This window comes from Ascaphus truei, chromosome 1, assembly GCF_040206685.1.
Source record: "Ascaphus truei isolate aAscTru1 chromosome 1, aAscTru1.hap1, whole genome shotgun sequence".
Lineage (NCBI taxonomy): Eukaryota > Metazoa > Chordata > Amphibia > Anura > Ascaphidae > Ascaphus > Ascaphus truei.
The window spans coordinates 496,360,697-496,382,153 of record NC_134483.1 but is presented as its reverse complement, the minus strand read 5'-3'; the positions used below and the strand labels follow the sequence as shown (position 1 = coordinate 496,382,153).

General features: G+C 45.7%; 1 protein-coding gene and 1 long non-coding RNA gene across 3 annotated transcripts in view; one reads left to right on the top strand and one right to left on the bottom strand.

Moving 5' to 3' along the window:
• The window catches only part of FBXL5 (F-box and leucine rich repeat protein 5), a 36,576-nt gene extending 28,852 nt beyond the window's left edge, over positions 1-7,724 (bottom strand). The window contains exon 1 of one of the 2 annotated variants that reach the window (XM_075569148.1): positions 7,491-7,724. In XM_075569148.1, coding sequence (XP_075425263.1) covers positions 7,491-7,709 — 219 coding nt within the window. In that variant the 5' untranslated portion in view covers positions 7,710-7,724. The remainder of the gene's footprint in view (positions 1-7,490) is intronic. The other variant, XM_075569138.1, reaches the window with a different exon arrangement.
• A 187-nt stretch (positions 7,725-7,911) lies between these two features.
• On the top strand, positions 7,912-13,207 carry LOC142465183 (uncharacterized). Its single transcript, XR_012787812.1, has 3 exons — positions 7,912-8,911; positions 10,279-10,388; positions 12,544-13,207. It is a non-coding gene; the product is annotated as an uncharacterized LOC142465183 (long non-coding RNA).
• The last annotated feature ends 8,250 nt before the right edge of the window (positions 13,208-21,457 follow it).

Genomic DNA, 21,457 nt, shown 5'->3' with positions numbered 1-21,457 from the left:
GGTTGAGATCAGGTGATTGACTCGGCCATTGCAGAATATTCCACTTCTTTGCCTTAAAAAAACTCCTGGGTTGCTTTCGCAGTATGTTTTGGGTCATTGTCCATCTGTAAAGTGAAGCGCGGTCCAATCAACTTCGCTGAATTTGGCTGAATCTGAGCATACAATATATCTCTATACACTTCAGCATTAATCCGGCTGCTTGTCACATCAATAAACCACTAGTGACTCAGTGCCATTGTAAGCCATGCATGCCCATGCCATCACACTGCCTCCACCGTGTTTAACAGATGATGTGGTATGCTTCGGATCATGAGCCGTTCTAAGCCTTCTCCATACTTTTTTCTTCCCATCATTCTGGTACAGGTTGATCTTAGTTTCATCTGTCCAAAGAATGCTGTTCCAGAACTGGGCTGGCTTTTTTAGATCTTGTTTGGCAAAGTCTAATCTGGCCTTTCAATTCTTGAGGCTTTTGAATGGTTTGCACCTTGTGGTGAACTCTCTGTATTTGCTCTCGTGAAGTCTTCTCATTATGGTATCTCATTATGGTAGACTTGGATAATGATATACCTACCTCCTGGAGAGTGTTCTTCACTTGGCTGGATATTGTGAAGGGGTTTTTCTTTACCATAGAAGGATCCTACGATCATCCACCACTGTTGTTTTCCGTGGACGTCCAGGCCTTTTTGTGTTGCGGAGCTCACCAGTGGCCTTCTTTTTTTCTCAGAATGTACCAAACTGTTGATTTGGCCACTCCTAATGTTCCTGCTATCTCTCTGATGGATTTTCTTTTTTTCAGCCTAAGGATGCCCTGTTTCAATTTCATTGAGAGCTCCTTTGACCTCATGTTGTGGGTTCACAGCAACAGCTTCCAAATGCAAATGCCACACCTGGAATCAACTCCAGACCTTTTACCTGCATAAGTGATGATGAAATAACTAAGGAATAGCCCACACCTGTCCAGGAAAAAGCTTTTGAGTCAATTGTCCAATTACTTTTGGTCCCTTGAAAAAGAGTGGGCTACATATTAAAGAGATGTAATTTCTAAACCCTTCCTCCAATTTGGATGTGAATACCCTCAAATTAAAGCCGACAGACTGTACTTAAAGCGCATATTTATTATTTAACTATCTTGAATTTATTTTGGTACACAGCCGAAATAACAAAACTTGTATCAGTGTCCAATTATTTCCGGACCTAACTGTATATACAGGCGGTCCTGTTATCCACCAGAATACGTCCCGCAAACCGCCGTTGGATGGAGGAGTGGCTCAGTGAGTAAAGACAGGCACTGAGTTTGAAGCAGGGGAACCTGGTTCAATTCCCGGTGTCGGCTCCTTGTGACCTTGGGCAAGTCACTTTACTTCCCTGTGCCTCTGGCACCAAAAATTAGATTGTAAGCTCCACGGGGCAGGGACCTGTGTCTGCAAAATGTCTCTGTAAAGCGCTACGTAAAACTAGCAGCGCTGAACAAGAATATGCTATTATTTTTATAGTGGATTCAATGTTAAGCCGTGAGCAACGGATAATCTGCTCCAACGTTGGATAATGCGTTCAGCAGAATGCATTATCCGGCGTTGGATAATCTGTTCGACGGATAACGGAGTATCAGTGATGACCACATGTATACATATATATGTAGAAATCAGGCCCCCCCAAGGATCAACAGGTATATATATTAAAAAAAAAAAAAAATTTAAAGTATTTATTTGAACAGGAACAACGTTTTGGTCCTTTCAAGGACCTCTCTCAAGATCGACATGTTCAGCCTGTTGAAATAAACCCTTTTTCCCTACATCTATTGATCTTGAGAGCGCCTAATTTCTACATTCATACATACTTGCTTTCACTGCACCCAGGTAGGTTTGCCCATTGAGTACATGAGTGCCACTTTTCTATATGAGAAGACAGAAGCTTCTTGTCACGGATATCTGTAGATTGGATTTCTCGTACAACATGTCTAATTCTACGCTGAAAAGCAACTTCAATAGGACACGGACTAGTGCTTTAAAGCTGCAGACCAAACAATATCCTACTTGTGTTTTTTATTTTTATAAATCAGTTCTGTACTATGAGAAAATACGTTGTAGCATTTTTTTAAAGCAACTCTGAATTAAATTTTTAATGTATTATAATGTAACAAGCATTTTGTGTTTCTATAGCAACCATTTACAAAGTCACATCCCATTCTTCTGAAACACCTCTTTTTGAGCACTGTCCTCTCTAGCAGTGCACCAATTGCATCTAGTGACTGCCTGGTCACATGATCGTCCACACAGAACTTTGCATCTTTGGTCCTCATCTGCTACTGCACTGACAGCCATTTATTGAACCCCCAAACCGAATCTTTGCCAAATGATCGGCAATTTAGCTAATTACTTATTGTGTGGATTGTATTGATGCACATATTAAAGGGGGGGGGGGGGAAGGCAGCTTGGACTTGCTGTCATACTGGCAAGCAATGGTGCAAACAGCAGCAGAAAGCAGTTCTAAAAGCATCCACAAATAATGCACATCACCATCTAAAGATCGCTGCTGCAGAACCTCAACTGTTAATCACTGCACTGCTTCCCTTTGACGGTTTGCTGTCCTGTGCAGGCCCATCCTGTGGACCGGTGCTCTGCGTTTGCTCTTTTAACCTAAAGCTAATCCATGAATTACCAGGGGCATACAATAAAACAGGATTTAATGTGCGGCTAGCACCTTGGCACAAAATAATAGCCTCACGTCACAATTTAGTTTCAGTGTGTGCCTAAGGTACGTTCTATAGTGCCGTGTGCGCGCGGAATTTTAGTTGGCTGATGTGAGTCAGCCTTTCTACACAAGGGCCGCGCGCGCACGGCAGGGAGAGGGGAGCCGACAGACAGCGGCGAAGATGGGGAAAAGCATCTTTTCGCGTCGCTACCGGCGCGCTGTGTGTGTGTGTGTGTGTGAGAAATGTAATAAATGTTATTTTTACCAGTTTTTTTAAAATAAATAATAAATTACACATACATACACACACACACACACACACACACACACACACACACACACACACACACAGATAAACACTGTACCTTCACAGCTCTCACACTATATTTACAAAAAGCATGCGGCACGTGCACACGCGCGCACAGCCGCACTTACTATATAACAGCCCTAAAACAGGTCAGGGCTACAAATATCTCAAGAGTGCAGCTAACATGGGAGAGCATGAATGGTAACCTGCTTTAACTTTGAATAGTTATGAAACTGGTCCCAATCTTGAATGCAAGACAAGTTTATTGGTAATAATATCCGTTTACTTTACCTTCACATCCTCGAAAGGCTAAAGAGAGTTATGCCACTTTGCTTTACCAACATTACTTATTTGCTTGCAACATAAAACTAAAATTACATAGACTATAAACTGCAAGGTAACAATCCAGATATTGGGTATATATTAAACTAGTGTCCAGCTTAGAAGATTATCATGGTAACCTTTAGACTGCACTGGGCTTTAGAGAGATCCATTTTAACATCCCGGACACTTAACATTTCAAACTATTTTACCTTTTGAACAGAGCACGAGCTTTTAAAAATAAAAACAGCATTGGACAAGGCAAGACGACATCTATTGAGAAGTAAAACATTGAAGAAAAAAACCAGCACTGACTGCTATGTACATGGGACCCATCATAAAAAGGTAAATACAATTATCTTGCATCTTCTACGCTAACATAAGTGTGATAACTAGCATTTATGACAGTTAACCAGAATTTATGCCAGCTGAGTTGAAATGCTGCCACAATTACAGAAGCATGACATTTATTGGCTTAGAATAAACAGCAAAGTGTGACACACCTATTCCACTCACTCACTAAAGGCACTTACAAAACTTGTCGGTAGTGGTGCTGGCAGGAGGAATATGCAGGGAATCCTCATCTGCTGGCAGTCAATGCAAATAGGATAGGAGTCTCCGAGACACCCACACTGAAGCGTGCGCTATACTGTATTCTGTTTATTGCAGATAAACGATATGTAGACAGCACAGCTCTCAGAAACACCGCATGCACACCCATCAATCCATTCATATTTCTGCAAAACCTAATTTTTCACCATATTCTTTATATTAAGAAAAAAAACATTCTATCTACTACTCATTTATTAGTCGTAGGGACATGTACTGTAAATGATAGGAACAAATTCTGAGTACTGTATTAATCTTCGATCTGTTGTGTTTGCGTGGTGGACACCCCGGTTTCATTAAGCCACTGGCTTCTAGATTCCTTTCCCCGACTTACTAACTTCATAAGATACAGGTAAAGGCTGCACATTTTTACTACAAATGGGAAAGAAAAATGACAATTTAAGAATGGGGATGGGAATATTCTAACACATGCAAAATTTTGATACCACAACTTAACCCGTGCCAGTCAGTCACTCGTTGCATTAAAGAAAAAAAAGAAAAAAACACATTTTCTTCGCAAACAGAAATTGATTTTCGAAAAGAAAAGATTCTTTGTTTGCCATTAAAAAAAAAGCCACACTTGTAAACTACTCATTCCTCCTATGAATGATCTTATGCAATGTTAGGTAAAGATTACGTGCAGCTGAAGTGTCACGTCTCAAAATTGTTAGGCAACAGTAAATTGGTGCACTCAACTATGTTTATCTTCAGAGTTGAATTGCAACAATTAAACAGGGTTAAGATGTTATCGTACACATAGCACAAAGAGGTTAAATGTGTGGTCCCTCCGAGGAACAAAAACATTGAGGGGATTAATACTAGGTGACAAAGGGGGCAGACACACAAACCTATATTGCCTAAATATGTTGTAAAGTTAATTTATATAAAACACAGTAAGGCTAAATCGAAGCATGGGCTAAATTTCATATTCTAATCTGGGTGGTCCAAGGTCATTCAATGGCCACCATCAAGCTGTTTTCAATATTTATCTAATTATGACACAGACAAATTGCTAAGGCATCGATTGCCTTAAACAATTCGTCTGATGGCCTTTGGGGACTGGGTTTGGGCCACTATTTCATGTCTTTTACGTGATGTCACTTTCCCCGCCCCCATCTTTATTGACTCATGGTGGGCTGAAAATAGAGGAAAAGCTTCACTCGCACACATTACTTCATTTTTAATCTGTTAAATACATTTTTATAAGAAAATATAAAACACAATTAAAGGTTACTATGGCTGCCTCTATTGATTATTTGGCTGGCATTCGCAACTGGACTTAATATAACCTACTCATCCAGTTGGCTGCAGGTAAATAGGAAAGGTTGGATTACTGTCTCTACTAACAGACCCTTCCAAAAAAATTCTCTATAGTTGATTTCAGGATTAAAAGCATTTCATTTAAATTAATATTCACATCCTTCTCTTATTCAGCAATTCTAAATATTGCCAGGTAAGTGGAAAACTTTACAGCAGGTTTTAACACACCTGAAAGGATAAACATAATCTACCATTTAAGTAACGTGTGCAAGTTATTTTTTAAGCCCCAGTCCCTTCTATTTTTTTATTTTTATTAATACTACCACTACACCCAACATATCACTGTCAAATCCTATGGCATGTATTGTTTAACGAAACACAGATGTAAAAACAATTGTGTAAATGTGAATCTTATTTTTTGCCTCAACTAAATTCAGGTGATCAGAATCACTGCAGCATTATTAATACATTTACATCTCACTTCTACCTGGAAGACTGCCATAGGGCAGCAAGAAAGTAAAACAAAATCTCTGCCAACAATGCATGGTGCAATATTGGTGGAGAAATAAAATAAAACTAACACGAGAGCGATGAGAGATATATAGATGTTTGTTGTAAGAAGGTCCAGCAGCAGCAGAGAGCCTACGGACCTCCAGGAGCGATCACATGACCGTGCCAGGCCCCAGATGTTTGTAGCGGAGGGAGCACCAATTCCATTTTAATTACGCTGGCCGCTCAATTGGAAAGTTCAGCATGATCAGCCCATGGATCAAGTGCCCATGACAAGGAATGGGACAATTCACCACGTCCGTTTTGCCACAGGGTTTAGCAGTTGGGAGTTAAGATTAGGAATATTATGATTAAAGGAGAAGGTTAGGATTGGAGGTTTATGGTCCTACGTTGAGGTTATCAGTGTTACCCAAAATGACACAGAATCCGCCAGATTCCCCGTGTCACCTGCGTCGCCTGTCCTGGCGACCAAATAGCCGCAGCCAACTGCTTAAGAATCCATATGATGTGCCAGTTATGTAAATGTTAACACACAAGACATATGTCTATATTCACTGAAGTTACCCCCTGCACAACTTGGGCAAAGCCAATACACAAAGGCAGCATCATATTTAACACCAAATGGATTGAAGGCAATGCAATTTTTCCCTTTGATAAATCTTGTTCAATTCTTTAGCACTTGTTTTGCAGCCGAATTACTTCAGTAAATAAGCTCCCACTGTGTGATACGTGGGCTATTCAATGTGTCTTTACCCATCGTACTTTTAATTCAACATAATATCATGGTTACTTATATAGAAATGCATGCAGACCACAATAAAACAGTGCAGACTCCATTCAGAAACTACAGGTCATATATTGATATTGCGTCAATCTATATCTCCCACCTTGTACGCATGCCCTGCTGAAACAATCAATACATACATTTGTATGTGAAAAGCAACCGATATATGGATCACAATAATGTGTGTCTTTTTGTTCTCATGAGAGGGAGTGATAGCCCTAACCTGTGTGTCTGGGACCTCTGACCCAGCATCAGGATGGTTGTGCTTCGGGGCAGAGGCAATTGGAGACTTATCAATAGAATAAAGTACTCCAGGGGCAGCGCCCCCGAACAGAGCAACACTGACAGACTGGTTTCATTCAGTGCATCAAACATGCATGTATAGACGGAATAAAACCCAACACCAGCCTCCTTACTTCCTGGAACAGAATGCATAATATATAATTTTTCTTGACATGCTCTCGCAGACGCTTTATACATCATATTAAGAGTGGATTACCAGCTTCTTCGGGGGGGGGGGGGAAGTAATAGATTGTAAAATCCCATTCCCAGCCTCTCCAGGGGGGGGGGGGGGTAAATAGTAATAGATTGTAAGCTCCTCGGAGCAGGGACTCATCTTCCTAAATGTTACTTTTATGACTGAAGCACTTAATCCCATGACCTGTTTTTTATACGATTGTCGCGTATTACTGCTGTGAAGCGCTATGTACATTAATGGTGCTATATAACTATATATAATGGTGCTCGTGTAACACCTGGCTGATGAACTGACCTAGATGGCTCCTGAAATCTGACATTACAACTACTGCACGTCACTGAGATCAATCCCACCCTGTATGTGTTATTGTTTCCCGTACTGACGCAGCCTGTGCAGGGCTGCAGCGCGGGATCCCGGCTCTCAGAGGCTGCTAGACCCGCTATGTGCGGGTGCCACCGCCGGGGAGAGGCCGGGGAACGCAGCGCGCCCATGTAACCAGGGTATTATTATTATTATTACACGGTGTGTACCTTCTCGCAGTACCGTCCAACCAGCTGCTTCATCCGCCAGTGCGGGGCCGTGAACACGTCCACCTCATCCGGGAAAGGAGCCATCCTCGCCTTTCCATAAAAAAGAGGTCGGCGCGCGAGATTGAAAGGCGGCCCCAAGCAGGCAGTTACACCGCACTGACAACAACCCGCCTCCTCATTACAACTGCGCAACAGCGGCCTACCCCATACGCTGCGCATGCGCGACACGTTCTGACGCCTACACGGCTTCCCATCTCCAAAGCGCGTGACTCGCTCCCTGCTGCGCATGCGCAACTTCACCTACGAAACCACACGCTCTCAGGAATTGTGTCGGCGCCTGAACTGGTTCTGTGCGCGGGCATGCGCGGACCGTCACCGTCTCAGGAACGAGCCGAACTGGTTCGTTCATTCAGTGCGTGCCTGTGACTCATCCCCTTCACTGCGCATGTGCGGGGGAGATCTGTGCCCGCGTGCCTTTCCCTCTCATCCCGAAGGCGGGAGTTAGCATATTCGTGCAGGAAGGTGTTTTCCAAGGGTTAAAGGGAACTGGGGCAACCATTTCACAGTGTTTGGGATCCCTAACATAAAACCCAGTTGTATTTATCCTGTCCCAAAAGGGAATTGGGCATCAGAACAGGAGTATGGCGTGGGCACCAATAGTTATACCAATTTGAATTAGCTGCAGTATTTCAAGGGTTAAATTACTTTGGCCACCTATACAACAGTGTTTTTTTGCAGAGGGGGATATTTTGCATATAACCCATGTGTATGTAGACTAGTCTAAAAATGGTTTGAGCATTTGCACAGATGACTAATATGGCACAGGTGTGATAGTAAAATTGTCTTTGCCTGTACTTAGAAAAGTGTGAGTACTGTCACAGCTGCAGGTGTAAAGAGCCAATGAGTATCGGCCACATATCTTAGGCCTCGGTCCCAGTGATCGCGACTGCGCGTGTGATGGTGTGCACGGCGTGTACAAGAGACTGCCCTATATGGGGCTGGCGCCAGTAAGTCAGTGCATGCGCATACTCAAAGCGTGATGGCGCAAAGCCCGCTATATCCCACCCGTCGCGAGCAATCAGAAGTCCACTGATTGTTTCAGAAAAGGGGTCAGGGTGACGGGTCAGGGTGAATGAGAGCACGCTGGCGCTTGAGCTTGGCGCTTATTTTGCTCCGGCGATTTTTGTCCTGTTGTGCGGGAGGGTGGGGGGCGCACGCGGCTGTGTCGTCGGGGAGCTGGTTCGCTCTCATTGGGTGAACTGCTCACGTGACGCATCAGTCAGCGAAATCAAATTTGACTGTCTCGGCAAGGAGCAACCTATTGAACTATTCATCCCACGGGCAGTACAAAGGACTCGGGGCATCCCTTAAGGTTGGAGGAAAGGAAATTTCACCAGCAACAAAGGAAATCGTTCTTTACTGTAAGGGCAGTTAAAATGTGGAATTCATTACCATGGAGACTGTGATGGCAGATACAATAGATTTGTTCTAAAAAAGTTTGGACATCTTTTTAGATAGGAAAGGTATACAGGGATATACCAAATAAGTATACATGGGAAGGATGTTGATCCAGGGATTAATCCGATTGCCAATTCTTGGAGTCAGGAAGGAATTAATTTTTCCCCTTAATGGGGTTTATTGTTTGCCTTCCTCTGGATCAATAAGTATAGATATAGGATAAAGTATCTGTTGTCTAAATTTAGCATAGGTTGAATTTGATGGACGGAAGTCTTTTTTCAACCTCATCTACTATGTAACTATGTAACCTCATGCGCACGCACCCTGGACAAGCGCATTCAGATTAATCACTGATCGCGCTAAGAACAGGCGCGTGCTTCACCCTGGCTGCGGCCAGGGTGACGCTCGCCGCGATGAAACACATTGCTACAATATGTGAGTACACGGCACTCAGCTGCTTGCAGAGACGAGAAAATTTGTGTCTGCCGCTCGTTGGCCCGTCATGTGAGCGGTTTTCGCCCGATGAGGGTGAACCAGCTCCGTCACGTCATGGTCACACCCCCACAAGAGCGCAACTAGCTGGCCAAGATTCGCACAGCCAGGCAGGGATCGAGCGCGCTGGCGTCACGCGCTCTGTTGGGCGATTTATGGCCAGCTAGTTGCGCGAGCGGGGAGCACGGCCATGACATTGGGCGAACCGCTCACATGTCGCGCCAGCGAGTGGCATAATCAAATTTGCTTGCCTCTGCAAGCAGCTAAGCGCTGTGCATGCGCAGGTGGTTGCTCACGCTGGACACATATTGCAGCAATGTGTTTCATCGCGGCCAGCGTGAGTTGCCACTCAGCGTCACCCAGGACGATGCCTTAGGCCGCATCCAGGCTGAGAGCCCGCTTGAGCACTGCGCAATGAATCACATTATGTCAATGTGATCATCTATAGCAGGCCTGCACAACTCCATTCATCAAGGGCCGCAAACATGCCAGGTTTTCAGTCATATTGAGCCAGCTGTGCTGAAGTAGGGATATCCTGAAAACCTGGCCTGTTTGCTGCCCATGAGGACTGGAGTTGTGCAGGCCTGATCTATAGTGTGCGTGCACGTGCCCCTTAGAGTTCCATGAAGAGCAGCATGAGGAGACAAAAAACTTTGTATTTGTAGTGCGATGGCGGGTCACGTGACATTTGTAAAACCTATCAGAGCAAAGCTGCTTATTCTACCTGGGAACTGCCCGTTCCTACTTTTCTCAAGTTTATTACAGTAGTGGTGGTGTGCTTTGCTGTTGAAATATACAAAATGGATAATTCAACTGAATTGAATCCTTGATTTCTTAGGTATTTAAAAGAGATCCTCTATGAAATCAAAGGAGCAAGCACTAACTACAATGACAGGAATTAACATGACAAGTTATGGAAGGAAATTTCAGAAATATTGGCCATTCCATGTAAGTTAATCATTTTAATACAATGTGTATTGATTTATTTTTAAAATTTTGATCTATTGCATACAATTGTGTATTTATGTAATTATCCATAGCATGTAATTGTTGATGATTTTTTTTACTAACTATGGCATGCAATGATTATGTACTGCATAATAGTTTAAATCAGCGTTTCCCAAACGGTGGGTCGCGACCCGGCACCGGGCCACGGCACCAAAATTGCCGGGTCGCAGCGAGGCTGGCCGCGCGGTGTCTCCCGTCCCCCCTGCTCAATTTTAAAAAAATGCCGGCGATTTCCCCCTGCGGTCCCGCGTGCTTGCGCAGGGCAAGCAGGGCCTGCTCCCTTCCTCCCCCCCCGCTCCCAACGTGGGACGGAGGAGGAAGTACCAGCTCCTCTGCGTCCCGCACGTTACGTGGGACGGAGGGGGAAGTTCAAGCTCCTACTGCGGCCCGCTTCCCCCCGCAGCCAGCTTCCCCCCGCAGCCAGCTTCCCGAGCTCACCTCCCGTGGCACCCCCTCCCGAGCCCACCTCCCGTCCCCCCAAGCCCACCTCCCGTCCCGGGCAGCAGGGGAAAGCGTCCGGCGGCAAGGTAAGTCACCCCACCCAGTCACTGCCTCCCACCCAAGTGCCCCTGGTCCCCCTCCCACCCACCCAAGTGCCCCTGGTCCCCCTCCCACCCACCCAAGTGCCCCTGGTCCCCCTCCCACCCACCCAAGTGCCCCTGGTCCCCCTCCCACCCACCCAAGTGCCCCTGGTCCCCCTCCCACCCACCCAAGTGCCCCTGGTCCCCCTCCCACCCACCCAAGTGCCCCATGTCCCCCTCCCACCCACCCACCCAAGTGCCCCATGTCCCCCTCCCACCCACCCACCCAAGTGCCCCTGGTCCCCCTCCCACCCAAGTGCCCCTGGTCCCCCACCCACCCACCCAAGTGCCCCTGGTCCCCCACCCACCCACCCAAGTGCCCCTGGTCCCCCACCCACCCACCCAAGTGCCCCTGGTCCCCCACCCACCCACCCAAGTGCCCCTGGTCCCCCACCCACCCACCCAAGTGCCCCTGGTCCCCCACCCACCCACCCAAGTGCCCCTGGTCCCCCACCCACCCACCCAAGTGCCCCTGGTCCCCCACCCACCCACCCAAGTGCCCCTGGTCCCCCTCCCACCCACCCAAGTGCCCCTGGTCCCCCTCCCACCCACCCAAGTGCCCCTGGTCCCCCTCCCACCCAAGTGCCCCTGGTCCCCCTCCCACCCTCCCACCCAAGTGCCCCTGGTCCCCCTCCCACCCAAGTGCCCCTGGTCCCCCTCCCACCCTCCCACCCAAGTGCCCCTGGTCCCCCTCCCACTCTCCCACCCAAGTGTCCCTGGTCCCCCTCCCACCCAAGTGTCCCTGGTCACCCTCCCACCCAAGTGCCCCTGGCCCCCTCCCTCCCACCCAAGTGCCCCTGGCCCCCTCCCTCCCACCCAAGTGCCCCTGGCCCCCTCTCCAGTCACTCACATCCGTCGTTGCCTGTAATTCACTGTTTGTGTCTGTGTGGGTATAGGGGAGAGCGAGTGTGTGTGGGTATAGGGGAGAGCGAGTGTGTGTGTGTGTGTGTATCTGTGTGGCTGCGTGTGTGTCAGTGGCTGCGTGTGTGTGTGTCAGTGGCTGCATGTGTGTGTGTCAGTGGCTGCGTGTGTGTGTCAGTGGCTGCGTGTGTGTGTCAGTGGCTGCGTGTGTGTGTATCAGAGGCTGTGTGTATGTATCAGTGTGTGTGTCAGTGGCTGCGTGTCTGTCAGTGGCTGTGTGTGTGTGTATCAGTGGCTGTGTGTGTGTGTATCAGTGGCTGTGTGTGTGTCTGTGCAGGCCCTATAGGCCAGTATAGGCGATAAAATTTTTAGTGGGTCACGAAGGAGAAGTTCAAAAAATAACCGGGTCACGGAAAAAAAAGTTTGGGAAACCCTGGTTTAAATAGTTCATGATATTGTTGAAGGTTGTAATTGCTGAATTCTTGATAAATTGCAAAAAATATGTATACATGTAATTGCCGAATACTTGATATATAGGATGTTATTGTTGAAGAGTGCAATTATTGCAGAATGCTTGATATATTACTTTAAAAAGTGTTGAATTGTAAAATAATTCACAATTTGATGTTAATTTTTAATTTGTATTTTTTAAGGTGAACTTGCCAAAGGCAAGTGGAAGAATCTCAGAGATGCATTCTACAGGGAATTAAAACAGAATATGCCATTCTCAGGTGACGCAGGGCCAAGCAGCTACGAATTTTGTTCATCCTGGCCCTTTTTCAAAATGATGCTGTTCTTGCAAGATCAGATGATGCCAGCAAGGACAGTATCAAACTTGGAGCCATCTGTAAGCAACGTAGAGGCAGCTGCAGAGACAGCTGGGGACGTCACTGTAGACGAGGATTCATTTTGTGAGGCATCAATATCACAAGATCCACTGCCCCAAAAATCAAGGCCTGCTAGCAAGCTGAAAAAAGAACTCGATAGAGGCACAAAAACGTGAAATTATGTCTCTGGCTTTCAAAAGCCCAGTGGATGAAGAGTGGGATTTTCTACGAAGCCTACTGCCCTACATACTGTAAAGCAACTTGATCAGGTTGCAAAATTGACTGTATGGAAGGAAATCACTGATGTGGTTTTAAATGCAGTGAAAAAATTCCAAGAAAAACAATAAAAAAAAGTTATGTTATATTTGTTTCCGTGTTGGACCTTTTATAATATTTAAGTTATCTAAAACAGGGGTCCCCAACCCCCAGGCGGTCCGTGGCCTGTTAGGAACCGGGCCGCCGCCCACACTCACTGCGGCCCCTGGCTCTCCTCCCTCCGTGGAGCGCACTCTAGCAGCCCGGCACTTACGGTGCCTGCTGAGCGCGTGCAGTCTTCCCGCTTTCTGCATGCTGCTGCTGCTGCCGCCTGAGGTGAGGAGATGCTCCCTGGTGGTGTTGGCTGTTGCTGCTGGGGGGGAAGAACTTAACTGAACCGTGAGGTTTTTGCCCCTCCCCCAGCTTTGGTTTGGCGCCCCTCCCCCAGCTCAGTTTTTGCCCCTTCCCCAGCTCAGTTTTTGCCCCCTTCCCCAGCTCAGTTTTTGCCCCCTTCCCCAGCTCAGTTTTTGCCCCCTTCCCCAGCTCAGTTTTTGCCCCCCTCCCCAGCTCAGTTTTTGCCCCCCTCCCCAGCTCAGTTTTTGCCCCCATCCCCAGCTCAGTTTTTGCCCCCCTCCCCAGCTCAGTTTTTGCCCCCCTTCCCAGCTCAGTTTTTGCCCCCCTCCCCAGCTCAGTTTTTGCCCCCCTTCCCAGCTCAGTTTTTGCCCCCCTCCCCAGCTCCGTTTCCCCCCCCCCCCCAGCTCCATTTTTACCCCACACTGACAGAGACACACACACACTGACACAGTGACTGACAGAGTGACACACACAGTGAAATCATCCCGAAACTGTCTTTCACAAAACAGGTCCCTGGGGCCGAAAAGGTTGGGGACCGCTGATCTAAAGTTTTACATGTTTCTACAATGTCTTATTTCATTATTTTTTTTACTGTTTTGAAACCATGTGTGTGTTTTCTCTCTTTAATAAACATGTATACCACCACTTTTCAGTAAGAAAATAGAAAGACAATAGAATCTCAAACACTTTCAACTTAATATAAAATACAGGAGCAATATTTCAAAAGCAGTATGTTTATTTGTCATTAAAAAATACTAAACACTATTTTGCCATGGGACAGCTCCTTCTGCATTAAAATAATTTTTGAAAGAATCACGGATGTATTTGGCCCTGTTTCCTGGTGAACTATTTCCCCTAAATCTTTGAAGCTGGGTAGCAACTATAGGCACACGGACCATTGTTGACCCATCGGTTGTGCATTCCAAATCCATAACAATATTATGCAGTATAGCCACACATTGTACAATTTTCTTAGCATTTAGCACTGACATTTCTATAGCTTTTAATAGTATTCTCCATTTTGCAGTCATAATACCGAATGCACACTCCACACAGCGTCTTGCTCTGGAAAGTCTGTAATTAAAGGTTTCTTTTTTGGTTAAACGTTGTCGTCTTTACGGCTTCATGAGATATGTCGGCAACGGAAAGGCCTCGTCCGCTAACATCAATGAAGAGGGATCTTCTGTGCTAGGGGGGAGAATGTTAAAAAGGTTGGGGGAGATTTTAAACTAGGATGGGGGGGGGAGGGGAATGAAACGGGTAACGAACTAAATAGAATAGATGAGAAAATAGCAAAGGGTTATGGAGGTAGAAGTGCAAGTTTGACAAGCAGCGAGACACCCATAGTGAATACAGATAATACTAGAACATTTCTAAAGACTAAACCAAATTTGTGCAGAAAGGAAGGAGCAGATAAGATAATAGTACAGGCTGAAAAAAAAAGTTAAATGCATGCTTGCTAATGCAAGAAGCCTGCCAGATAAAATGGAGGAGCTTGAATTAGTAGCTGCAAGGGAGCAGTATGATATAGGCATTACTGAAACATGGTGGGATGAAACTCATGACTGGGCCGTTAATTTAGAGGGTTATTCTCTTTTTCGGAAAGATCGAGCAAATAGAAGGGGAGGTGGAGTATGTTTATATGTTAAACTGGATCTAAAACCTATTATAAGGGAAGATGTTTATGGAGGGAATTATGAAAATGTACAGACCTTGTGGATAGAAATTAGCAGTGGAGGTAAAAGTACAAAGAAAATGTTTGTGGGAATATGCTATAAACCACCTGTGAGATTGAGGAACCTAAAATACTTTTGCAAATGGAGAAGGCATCAAAACTTGGTCATGTTTGCATAATAGGTGATTTTAATTATCCAGACAGACTGGGGCAATGAGATTAGCATTACAACAAAAGGAAACAGGTTTTTGGGGGTGCTTAAAGACAATTATATGACCAAAATTATTGAGGAACCAACCAGGAGAGGGGCAATACTAGATTTGGTAATATCAAACAATGTAGAAGTAATAGCACATATTCAAGTCCTGGAATATTTGGGTAACAGTGATCATAACATGGTCTAATTTGAAATAAATTATCAAAAAAACAGATTACTTGGGTTCAACAAAGACCTTAACTTTAATAAACTGAGGACTAGTCTACAAGTAATACATTGGGATGATGTTTTTGCAGGGAAAAATGTAGAAGATAAATGAGCAGTCTTTAAAACATTGTTAGAAAACCACACTTATCAGTGTGGTAATAAGTATAAAAGAAATAAGTCAAAACCAATGTGGCTAAATAAACAGGTAGGGATGAAATGGAAAAGAAGAGGCAGGCGTTGAGAGTCTTGAAGTCAGAAGGGACGGATGCATCATATCAGAATTATAAGGAATGTAAATATAAGGAATGGAAATGGAAAAATTGCAAAAGGGCAATCAAATTAGCAAAAATGGATAATGAAAAAAGGATTGTAATAGAAAATAAGGTCAACCCTAAAAAATTATTTAAGTACCTTAATAACAAAAAAATCAGAAAAGAAAATATAGGACCCTTTCATTGTGAGATGGGCAGGAAGATTATTGGAGATAAGGAAAAAGCAGAGGTATTAAACAAATTCTTTGCCTCTGTGTTTACCAGGGAAGAATCAATTTCAATAGTAGTGCCGCAGGAGGAAGCCACAACCTCCTTATTAATGATCAATTGATTAACCGAGGAAGAAATTCATAGGCGGTTTGAAAAAAATTAATTAAATAAGGCACCTGGCCCCGATGGCATACATCCAAGAGTTCTCAAGGAGTTAAGCTCAGTAATAGCCAAACCATTACATTTAATATTCAAGGACTCCATTTCCACAGGCTTATCACCACAAGATTGGCGTAAAGCAGATGTGGTGCCTATATTTAAAAAGGGAGCTAGATCACAACCGGGGAATTACAGACCTGTAAGCCCGACTTCAACAGTGGGGAAACTACTTGAAGGTTTAATACGGGATAATATTCAGGAATACCTAATGGAAAACAAAATTATTAGTAATAGTCAGCATGGATTTATGAAGGATAGATCATGCCAAACTAACCTTGTTTGTTTCTTGGTCTACATAGATGTTGCAAAGGCTTTTAATACTGTTCCACATGAGGTTGGTGTACAAAATAAAGAAAATTGGACACAGTAAAAATATATGCACCTGGATTGAAAACTGGTTGAAGGATAGATAACAGAGGGTTTTCATGAATGGAGCTTTTTCAGGTTGGGCTAAGGTTCTCGGACCCCTGCTTTTAAACTTGTTTATTAATGACCTTGAGGTTGGCATCAAGAGCAAAGTATCCGTCTTTGCTGATGAGACTAAATTGTGTAAGGTAATAGAATCAGAGAAGGATGTAATTTCTCTCCAGAAGGACTTGGAGAGACTGGAAACATGGGCAGGTAAATGGCAGATGCGGTTTAATACAGATAAATGTAAGGTTATGCATTTGGGAAGCAAGAATAAAGGGGCGACTTACAAATTAAATAGGGATAAATTGGGTGAATCCTTGATGGAGAAGGATTTAGGAGTGCTTATAGACAGCAGGCTTAGCAATAGTACCCAAAGTCATGCAGTAGCTGCAAAGGCAAACAAGATATTTTCTTGCATTAAATGGGATGTGGGGGTGTGGCAGCCGGGACGTCCCCCACAGCTACCACATGACAGGGAGACTTTTGGAACTCCACGGCCCACTGACGGACCTCTTGTTTGAAGGGTACAAACAAGGTTCCCTAAATTTGGTTCTACTATCTCGGGCACCCAGGTCTGAATCTCAGCAGCACCTACAAATGTAGCCCCCTTTCCCTATGCCTAAGGGAACTATTTATTTTTTATTTATAAAATGTTTTACCAGGAAGTAACTCATTGAGAGTTATCTCTCGTTTTCAAGTATGTCCTGGACATAGTTAATATGACAAATACATGGTTACAAATACAGTTACGTAAATGAACAGGGTATACATTATATACAATATATTGCATGCACAGTTAGAGAAGATGTAGATAATAGGCTTATGTAACAGTTACAGACCAGATTAAAATGTGAGACAGCCTTAGTTTTGAAAGAACTTAAACTGGTTGTGGATGTGAGAGTCTCCGGTAGGTTGTTCCAGTTTTGGGGTGCACGGTAAGAGAAGGAGGAGCGGCCGGATACTTTGTTGACCCTTGGGACCATGAACAGTCTTTTGGAGTCAGATCTCAGATGATGAGTGCTGCATGCGGTAGGGGTGAGGAGCTTGTTCAGATAGGTGGGTAGCTTGCCCATCTAGTTCTTTGAGCATTTCGCAGTGATGTGTGTTGTAGTTGCATTGGAGAACGAAACGACAAATTGAATTGTAGAGGGTGTCAAGTTTGCCAAGGTGGGTTTGGGGTGCCGAGCCATATACTATGTCTCCATAGTCGATATTTGGCATTAGCATCTGCTGTGCAATACGTTTTCTGACCAGGAGGCTTAGGGAGGATTTGTTCCTGTAAAGTACACCTAGTTTGGCATAGGTTTTGGATGTCAGGGCATCAATGTGCATTCCGAATGTTAAGTGGGAGTCAAACCATATGCCCAGGTATTTAAAACTAGTAACAGGAGTTAGAGTGGTTTTAGCGTTGGTTCTGATCTGGAGCTCAGTCACTGGAAGCTTTAAAAATTTAGTCTTGGTCCCAAATACCATTGTTACAGTGTTTAAAAACAGTTTGTTTTGGGAAATCCAGTTTTCGAGTCTCCAAAAGTCAGACTGTAGTACGTGTTCAAGGTCGGAGAGGCTATGGCTGTGTGCATATAAGATTGTGTCATCTGCATACATGTGTAGTATTGAGTCTTCCTTACAAGCTGTGGGAAGATCATTAATGAACATTTAGAAGAGTAGAGGCCCCAGAACAGAGCCTTGCGGGACGCCACAGGTGATATCCAGGGGGTTGGAGTTAGAGCCTGAGATGTTGGGATCTACCTGATAGGTAGGACTGAAACCAGTTTAAAGCATGCTTCCCTATTCCAGAGCTCTGGAGTTTGTTAAGCAGGATAGCATGATCAACAGTATCAAAAGCCTTTGCAAAATCTAGGAATATTGCACCAGTGAGTTGACCACGTTCCATTCCACACTACGCAGGCAACTACACGTGCTGCTGTACCTGTCTGCTCACAGGAGGCCTATGCCTCCACCTCTGGGAGCCTGGGGTGAGCTCTTTCTCCTTGCGTGCAGCGACTCCACCGCTGACTGATCCCAGCATTGGCGGGATAACCCCTCACAGAAACCGATACACAGTAATAAGTAATACACCACACAGTGTATATAACTAAGCTTTACTGTACCCACATACTAACACCGATAACATATGTAGCCATGTCTGGTCTTGGCTACTAATCTACCCTGCCTGACATGTAAGTCCTGGTACAGTGCAGGCAGTGTTAGGCCCAGGGTTTTCCCCTGCAGTGAGCAGCCCCTTTGATCACAGGGGGGGGGGGCAAGGCCTGTGTTCTGCCCAATCCTGGGCTCAGACCTTGGCCCCTTCCCCAGGGTACTTAAGGGGTTGCACTTCCTAAATTTATCCAGTGTTGTCTCTCCCTTGAGAGAGACTGGTCCCACAGAAGTGTGCGCAAAGTGCTCTGGCCACCTTCTGTCCCCTCCATTTGAGGAATGGGAGAGAGGATTATACCTCCTACTCCATCAGGGAGTAGAGGAAAAGCAAGGACCGACCTTTGGGGCCTGTGCCTGGGGATTGAGTCCAGGGACCATCACAAAGCTGGAACCCAGAGTATGCAGTGTATCCTGTGCTGTTGCAATAAAATCTGTTCCTGTTTATAAAATATACTCCTGCCTGAGTCTGCAATCTATTAGGGAGAGTATCAGAAAGTTCTCCTGCAGGGATTGCCTCCAGCACTTCTGGAGCCTGCAAGAGATGGAGCTCGTTGAGAATGACACCATCTTTCCAGCCTATTGGAATGTGTGCACGTAGGAGATGTTAGCTGATTGGATGAGGGATCGTGACGTCACTCGTTAACGCGAACGGCGCTTCTATTTATATACGGGCTTATTTAGGAAGTATGGTACACCTTGATAAAGGGCACACTGCCCGAAACACGCAGGTGTGATACCTGCTGCTGCTGTGGGGGGCTTTGCCTGATCCCTTAATGGAATAAAGTGTTTATTTTGCTACCGTGAGCCGCCTCCTGTTTTTCATCTGTTCCTGTTTATAAAATATACTCCTGCCTGAGTCTGCAATCTATTAGGGGGAGTATCAGAGAGTTCTCCTGCAGGGATTGCCTCCAGCACTCCTGGAGCCTGCAAGAGATGGAGGCGCTGAACCAAGAGTGAGAAAGAACCTTCTATCACCCCAAATGCCTGTCCTGTCTTCCCCAACAACAACGGCAGAACCTCAACGCTTCTGTGAACCAACAGGTACACAGCACTACACACCTGGTAACAGGGGAATCTCCCAGAGGGTGGGATAAACACTGTTACACATACAATAACCGGTACCCACAGTATAACCCAGTGACCCAACACGTGGGGGTTCGCCCAAAGTACTGAGGGTGCTGTGGCCCCAATAATCCCTGGTGTCCTGTCCCAGCAATCCCACCCAAATGTGAGGTAGCTCTACCCCCTGTAGATGTAGGTGCACATTGGGTACCTTCCTGGGTACTCCAGTACCCAGGTGTTGCTTGGTGTGGCGTGTTGGAGCGGGTCCGCCTCCAACACAAATCCTCACCTCCTAAAGGTCCTGATCCTCCTCACAGTGTGAGCCCCAGCTGGAGGGTCTCACACAATGTCTCTGGATCCTGTGACCTGGTCCGAGGCCGTAGGGCGCCGCGTGGCCGTCCGGTCACCGGTGCAGAAATAACAATAAGTGGAAGAGTCCATATCTGGAGCCTTCCCTGCAACACTCTGATACTGGTGTCTCAGTGCCTAACTGGGGCCTAGGGGCAAAGTCTAGGCCTATGTTGCCAGGGTGTATAAGACGATGCACCAGCATGGGAAAAAAGTAATAGCTGGACTGCTCCAAACAGGTACAAAAAATACTTTTATTAGCGACACATAAAAAAACAGCAACAAAGAGATTAACCCCCTCTGATGCGTTTCGCGCAACGTACACGCTTTATCAAAGAGAGGTTTTTTTAATAATGTAAACACTGGAATTTACCTCTGGAAAACATTGCTTGGGGGTGTTTCACTCCCACCTCTCTCCTGCAAAGTCTATGCCTAGCCCAGGAAGCACTGCTCCCTGGACACTACCTTCTCCTTTGGCTCCTCCGTCAGGACTGACTCGTGGGCTTTCCGCCCGCAGAGGATATCCTGTTCCTCTCCCTGCTCCAATCCCATTGGCTGGGGCAGTCACATGTAGGCAGTCCCTCCCTCTAGGAATTCTGGGACTTGTAGTCCTGCGGCTGCATATACGGAGCTATCCTAAGATGGCCTCCACCTCCTCCACTGAGCATGCGCGCCTCGCTGCACTGCGCATGTGCGACTACCAAAATGGCTACCCCAAACTCCTGATCACGCGGAGCTCCGGCCAACCACTTAGCAGCTCCCCCGCACTGGAGGCAGGGTAGGGAGACTCGGCTACATAAGATAGCCCTTTCAAAAGGATCGGGGTTTGTTATTTTGTATGTTTTGCCTGGATAAAGGAACAGGCTCAATAAAGCCAAGATATCATATCACCCAAATCAGTCTCCATTAAATGTACAAAAAATACAAAAAACACAGCGCACAACGCTCATAGTGCATTAAAAATTATATTGATAACCAAACAAGTAGGTAAGTATTAGGCGTACATTAAAACAATTTAAATAGGCATTTCAGGGTTATTGTTACCCAAGCACCAAACAGGACGCCAGTGAGGATGTCATCGGTTTAGGCACGTAGCTCTCCCCGTCACGATCGCTCAGTCTCAGGATGAAACCTGGAAGGTCTCCGGTAGGGTAACAAACGGTTCAGCCAAGTCGCAGTGCAGATGAGTGATGTCTGTAGGTATAGAAATCTCTGCGGCAGCGTGACACACGCTGCTCAGCTCTCTGATCCGGCGCTTCCGGGTTTATGACGTCACACGGCGGCGACAGCACGTCGCGATCTTTCGGAGCACCGAGCTGGTTCTCAAGGAGTGGTGCAAAGTCCAGGGTTCAC